The sequence below is a fragment of the Bidens hawaiensis genome, unplaced genomic scaffold, assembly GCF_021521415.1.
Source record: "Bidens hawaiensis isolate Kalapana, Puna unplaced genomic scaffold, B.hawaiensis_p1.1 tig00007983_1, whole genome shotgun sequence".
NCBI lineage: Eukaryota > Viridiplantae > Streptophyta > Magnoliopsida > Asterales > Asteraceae > Bidens > Bidens hawaiensis.
This window is the reverse complement of record NW_027491557.1, coordinates 694,468-700,926: the sequence shown is the minus strand read 5'-3', so window position 1 is coordinate 700,926 and position 6,459 is coordinate 694,468. Positions and strand designations below refer to the sequence as shown.

Sequence of the window (6,459 nt, the reverse complement as noted above, 5' to 3'; positions counted from 1 at the left end):
ACTCTATTGTTGCTGTTTCTCTTTCGGACATTTCATCGAACACCTGTCAGGCACTCATTTGTTCTTCAACTTCACCTTTTTTTCACTTGAATTGCTTCTTGTTTTGTTTTAATTAGACATCTAATCATCTGGGGTTTCGTTCTTTTGTTGAGATTTAGTGAGATTTTGCTTTAATTGTCTTAAACTTCTTTCAGACATTTCATCAAACACCTGGCCTGCACTTCTTTAGTTCCTAAATTTGAACTTTTTTCACTTGAATTGCTTCTTGTTTTGTGTTAATTAAACTCTTGGTTCATCTGGTCATCCGGGTTTTCGTTCTTTACTCGAGATTTCATTAAAATAGTTATCATATTTTAGTATTTCTTCAATAAGATTATAAGCAATGAAAGGCAAATTTGGGTCATCAGGGAATTATTTTTCGTTAAACACCGGAGCCAAGATTCCGGCCATCGGGCTCGGAACCTGGCAAAGCGGTGGCGATTTCTGCGCCGAGGCAGTTAAAACCGCTTTATCCGTCGGATACCGTCATATCGATTGTGCACACTTGTACGGTAACGAGGCTGTGGTCGGTGAAGCGTTAACCGAGTTCTTTAAAGGTTCAATAAAAAGAGAGGATCTTTTTTTGACCTCAAAGATTTATTGCACCATGAATTCAATTAACAAGGTTGAAAATTCGGTTCGGGTTTCTCTCAAGAATCTTGGGGTGTCATATTTGGATCTTTATTTAATGTACTGGCCCGAAAGCTCGGCTTTTGGTGATGCAACTGACCCGCCTGTGAATTCGGGCTCGGAATATAGACAGTTTCTGAGTAAGTTGAAAACCGCGTGGAAAATGATGGAACGGTTGGTTGAATTGGGCCTCGTTCGAGCTATTGGAGTTAGTAATTTTAATATTCAGCAAATGAAAGAACTGCTCAAATTTGCTAAAATTGTACCCGCGGTTAATCAGGTCGGTTTCTAAATTTGTGTTCCTTGTTTGTTAGTATAATCACAATCGAACTCCTAATTCTTTTTATAGAATTTTAATTATTATTTTGATGCATAGTTGCATACAGTCTCCTAAATCTTTTTATTGAATTTTGATTATTATCTTAGTAATCTTGCTTATATAATCATAATCAAAGTCCTAAATAAAAAAAATGTTAGCGGGTCAATCAGCTTGTCCTGACCCGTATTAAAATGACCCGTTTCAACGAAACTGTTTATTCATTATTGTTTTAGTAAATCTTGTTTGTATAATCATAAACAAAATATTCCTTGCTTACGAAAATGAAAACAAATGTTAGCGAGTCAACCCAACTCACGCTGACCTGCTTGACCCGTATTTAAAATGACCCATTACACAACCCATAATCAATTATGTATATATTTATTATTTAAAGCTTGGTTGTGGTTTTTCAGGTGGAATTACATCCATTTTGGAGGCAAGATGAACTTGTAAAATTCTGTCAGTCAAAAAATATACATGTATCTGCTCACACGCCTTTGGGGGTACCGACTTCAGCCCCTAAACCATCTGAAAGTGGATCAAGTGAAGAAGATGAACCTGGAACTCCTTGCATATCTTTTAGCCGGTCCAGATCAGTTCATGGGCCAATGCTCAAGCTTTCGGTCGTTGCAAAGATAGCAGACCGACATAAAAAGACTCCTGAACAGGTACATTTAGCTTTTTGATTTTGTAAAGTTGTGATTTTTGCTTGATATCTATTATATATTAAAGAGCTAATACTAGAAAAAACTAATATACTTTCTTATTTTTCACGGAAAAACGTCTTACAACCTAATTTTGGTTTATTAAAGTCCTGCAACCTCTAAAAAGTACACAAAAAAAGTCACTAATTATTTTTTATATATTAAAGTCCCTAAACTTCTTAAAAAAACACAAAAAGTCACTAAACTATATCTTATATATTAAAGTCCCTCAACTTCTAAAATTACATGAAAAAGTCACTTAATTTTATTTTATATGTTAAAGTCCTAAACTTGCCTAAAATGCAAGTACATGTGAGTGTTTTTAAATAATGACCGGTTAACTGTTAAATTGGTCAAAATTTAATAAAGTGACATTCGACAATTATCGGAAAAAATATTGTACTGACCAATTTAAAAGTTAAGAAGTCATTATTTAAAAAAAAAATTCAAAAATAGTGCATTTTAAAAGTTTAGGAGCTTTAGATATACAAAAATATTTAGTGACATTTTTATGTACTTTTTACAAGTTGGGGACTTTAGTACACCAAAATTAGGTTGAGGGAGTTTTTTGCGTGTATGAAAGTATATTCGTTTTTTATGGTATTAAATTAAGAATTTCTAGAGAATATACGAACTTAAATGATTGTGTCAAAGGTATAATCCTGCGTGTGTAATTACGTATTTTCTCTCAACCCGTAGGTTATTTTGCGATGGGGTCTCCAAAGAGGGACAAGCGTGCTTCCTTGCAGTGTCAAACCCGAGAGGATAAGACAAAACATAGACATATTTAACTGGAGTTTATCAGACGACGAGTATCAGCGGTTGAACCAGATAGAACCGCAAGTGTGTTTGTTTGGAAATGGTCCATTGGACACGATCTCAGAGGACCATGGTTCGGTCTTTGGAAGCGGTCCACTTCAAGCGGTTCATGAATCTGAAGATGATGTCGAGTTCAACTCATGAGCAATGGTGGCACTTGTTATTTATATATGCATTTAAATGTTCTGATTTTGATGTATGTTATTGTAATATTATGTATCTTTGGGTGATGAACAAGTTGCAGGGTCTTGATGTTGATTTGGTTGATTGAGTCTTCTTTGAATCAAAGTGTGTTCTAAAGATTTTTGTCATGTATAAAAGTGCTTGTTGAACATTGTTGATGGTGATGGGTTGTATTTTATTTATAAAATTTTGTATGTCTTTTGTCAACCTCATTTGATAAAATAGTCAAACATTGACTTTTATTCCACACTTCTTTTTAATTATAAAAAGGGAAAAAAGTATAATTTTTTTTTTCAAACCATCAAAGCGAAAACTGAATTGTTTTAATACTGATCAACTATGCATTTATACATAATATTTAGATCTATCATGCCTGCAAAAAGCTCAACTAAGAGTCTAAAAGTAGAACACCAAACGAAATTACAAATTCGCCAAAATGCCAAAGAGACAACGGGCCTTGGGTCATCTTCGCAGCTAATTTCTTAGCGAAAAGCCGAAAAGCTTTACAATTTAAGATCTTTACTTTGGTCCCATAAAAAATCTAACACACTATAAACAGACATAAACTTTCTAAAAATGGGATCTTTAAGAATTTTCTTTATAAGCGGGTTCGGGCCTGAATCAGCAATCAATGCATATTTGCACAATACATACCTATTGGATTTACATCTGGTTTAATTTTGTACTTTGCAGTAGAACTCGAAAATGTCTTGGTTAAAACTCGAGCTCTTGCTTCACATGCATTATTCTCTGAAAGTATCGAGAAAGAATTCAAAACAAGAAAAAGATTTTGACCAGTTTGCCCCGAATCCATTTTGACCATAACTAAAACGTTGTTACCTGGTTTGTAGGACTATGAGGTAAAATATTATGAGGAAGATCTTCGTTTAGTGATACACGAAATGGAGGCCCCGGCACATACCTCATGCTGCATTCGATAATAATAATATATCATTAGCAACAATAAAACTGAAATACTGAATAGTAAGTTAATGGACATCTCCCATACTCGTTTAAAATGGCGGTTATATTGTCCTTCGTGTGGTTGAAGAGATTAATGTTGTCTTGTAGCTGCTAGTAAAACATATTGTCGGATAAATATAAAAAAATAGGTTAGATACTGATTCTTTTAACATATATTTTAAAGAATAGAAATTTACTTACTTTCATCGACGAAATATTAGCCGAGATCTGACCAAGAACTTTGCTGTTCTGTTCAACTAATTCCTTTATAGAACCACATAATGCTGCATTAATGAGTACAAATATACACACATTTGTGACTAAAATTCTTGTATATACAGTATTGTTATTTGTGTATAGAACGAAAAGTCAAGAGTTTAGGCGATTAAAAGTAGATATGCAACCAAAGATTCGCATATCACAGCCATATGCGCGAAATTATTCTAACATGACTAGAGAATAATGGGTATTTTGTAATTTCCATATATTTAATCAAGTAATTGCAATGTGAAAATAATTACCTTCGAAAGTATTATCGTCAATCTGGTCCCGATTATTCATGGCAATGGAAAATGGAGCCACATCCAGTTTTGGAACTGATGACATACTTGGTTTTGATGATGATACAACCAAATTATCCTGAAAACATATAACAATTAGAATCATACTTTTTATTAACTCAACCGACCTAAACACATTCTTTCTGCGTAGTTATTTTAGGTCAACCGACCTATATGATTACATATAGATTGAAAGCCGCATATTACCTTCTTGTCCTTGTCCTTTGACCTTTTCGCCATATGCGGTTCATCCGTTTTCTTTCGTTTTCTCTGTCAAAAATCTCATCTTGTTAAAACCATTTTTACAGTCAAAAATTCAAAACCAACACTATGTTGTAATAATATTTTTTTGGGTTGGGGGCACTTACCGCCATCCACCTACACCTCATGGCAACATCACGAACAGTTTTATCATTCAACGTTGCAGCAATCTTGATATACCTCATGATACTAGATTCATCCGCAAATCTGCATACATTGTTAAAAGGTTACATGAATATAAAATTTTAAAAAGATTAGCATAAAGATCACAGTGGTAATAAATTGTAACACTAATTACATATATGAAATAAGCATATATCAACATTATTATATATAAATTTGGAACAAAAATCCTACCTGGAAAGACCTTCATTCAACTTATTTTGTTCTTCAACAGACCACTCAACAGCCAAACCTGCATCATGCTTCAACCCTGAAACCGAATCACCGAAAACCGAACCACAAGAACTCCCATATTGTGTAAATCCTGATGAATTGTTGTTTGCTGCACAAGAACTCCCTAAAAGTCTTGTGCTTCTTGTTGCTGTACTATTAACTGGATTATAATGACCCATCATAATCATCTCAGATGTGCTATTTACACCACCCGATCGGAATGAAATCGTGTGCTGATTCATCATTCAAAACTGCAAGTTCACATCCTACCAAATATTCCTTAATCCACTAGAAGTGCAAATGAGACGAGCTACTCGAGATCGGATCGATAAAAAGCTCAAAACAACCCGGGCTTTTTCGAGCTCGAGCTGATCCCGAGCCTCAAATAAAGCTAATTTAGTTATCGAGCCCGAACTAGAGCCTTATATGGGAAGGTCGTTTAGACTCGTCAAGCCTTTACGAGCCTTATGTTTTTTTTTTTTTAACTTTTTTCTCTTTTAAGTTTCTATATACTTATGTAGTTATTTCACATAGCACAGCCGAGCTTTGGCTTGTTTAAGGTACTACACTTTCTTGCATGTTTGCCTGCCACTTTATTGTAATCGTTTTGAGTTTAATGATAGTAAACCGAAAACCAAAAAAAAAAAAAGGTACTATACTAGCTCGAGCCGAGCTTAGGCTCGTTTAAGGCTTTTCTTAAAATGTAAAAAAAAAAGAAAAATTAAACAAAAACAAAATAATAATGAATAAATAAATATTAAACGAGCCGATTTCCAGCTGAGCCCGAGCTTAGAAAACGACTGACGAACCAAGGTCTCTTTAGAAAAAGAGCTTGAAACAAGCCGAGCTCAAACTATTGTAGGTCAGACTAGTCGAGCTCGAGCTCGGGTCGGCTCTTTTACACCCATATTGACAACAAGAAAACCCCATAGCAATCAAATTAAGACTGACCACTATTAATATCATAAGCAACAACAATAGAAACAATCTGGATCAATTCATTCCCTTAATTGAAAACTAAAAAACCTTGAAATTGAGCAACGAAAGCTTCAAATTACATCAAAAGTTGTTGGTAGAAACACTTGGAGATGAAATTGAAAGTCAAAAATGGATGAAAAAGAAGGGGTTTGTTAATTGTTAGTAATAATATTAATGGGCAAAGGTGGTATGCCATTTTTGCTCATCATTCACTACTACTACTACATACAGTGAATTGGTTCGTTGAATGTTGTTGTTTTATTACTTTAGCTTTTTAATGCTTTGCGGACACTCGTATACAAAACAAGCAATCTTTATTTATTTAAGTCGGGTTTTATGTACGGAAGGAAGATAGTTGAGTTGAATTGATACATGTAAATAAATATGATGATGTGTTTGGATTGGTTTGGGTAGATGGATCTTGGAGAGTCCAGATAGATAACTGTCACCTTTCCACCCAATCACAATTATACCAACTCAAACCCCCTCATACTTTTGTACCCATTTGATGATAAGATTTTTCTTCATTTATTTAAAAAAAAAAGGTTTTCAATGTTTTTCAAAGGCTTAGGATCCTCGTACACTAGGGGTGTTTACGGTCCGGTTT

At 34.3% G+C, this 6,459-nt stretch overlaps 2 protein-coding genes across 2 annotated transcripts; one reads left to right on the top strand and one right to left on the bottom strand.

Moving 5' to 3' along the window:
• Window positions 1–217: 217 nt before the first annotated feature.
• On the top strand, window positions 218–2,837 carry LOC143636470 (aldo-keto reductase family 4 member C10-like). Its single transcript, XM_077104057.1, has 3 exons — window positions 218–949; window positions 1,402–1,656; window positions 2,392–2,837. Exons 1-3 carry the CDS (start codon window positions 383–385, stop codon window positions 2,653–2,655), a joined length of 1,086 nt encoding a protein of 361 aa, XP_076960172.1. The 5' UTR covers window positions 218–382; the 3' UTR covers window positions 2,656–2,837.
• A 389-nt stretch (window positions 2,838–3,226) lies between these two features.
• LOC143636469 (uncharacterized) lies at window positions 3,227–5,972 on the bottom strand. Its single transcript, XM_077104056.1, has 9 exons — window positions 5,901–5,972; window positions 4,836–5,125; window positions 4,586–4,685; window positions 4,425–4,487; window positions 4,179–4,296; window positions 3,859–3,941; window positions 3,704–3,765; window positions 3,521–3,622; window positions 3,227–3,444 (listed from the first exon to the last, which is right to left on the bottom strand). Coding segments are annotated over exons 2-9 (813 nt in total). The 5' UTR covers window positions 5,120–5,125; window positions 5,901–5,972; the 3' UTR covers window positions 3,227–3,443.
• Window positions 5,973–6,459: the final 487 nt, after the last annotated feature.

What these genes read in the sequence shown, in the direction of transcription:
- LOC143636470 (XM_077104057.1), top strand. Translation starts at nt 383, where the DNA reads ATGAAAGGCAAATTTGGGTCATCAGGGAATTATTTTTCGTTAAACACC. An exon ending in TTGTACCCGCGGTTAATCAG is followed by an intron (nt 950 to 1,401) that starts GTCGGTTTCTAA and finishes GTGGTTTTTCAG; the next exon opens with GTGGAATTACATCCATTTTG. An exon ending in ATAAAAAGACTCCTGAACAG is followed by an intron (nt 1,657 to 2,391) that starts GTACATTTAGCT and finishes CTCAACCCGTAG; the next exon opens with GTTATTTTGCGATGGGGTCT.
- LOC143636469 (XM_077104056.1), bottom strand. Translation starts at nt 5,119, where the DNA reads ATGATGAATCAGCACACGATTTCATTCCGATCGGGTGGTGTAAATAGC. An exon ending in TTGAATGAAGGTCTTTCCAG is followed by an intron (nt 4,686 to 4,835) that starts GTAGGATTTTTG and finishes CAATGTATGCAG; the next exon opens with ATTTGCGGATGAATCTAGTA. An exon ending in CTAATATTTCGTCGATGAAA is followed by an intron (nt 3,766 to 3,858) that starts GTAAGTAAATTT and finishes TTTTACTAGCAG; the next exon opens with CTACAAGACAACATTAATCT.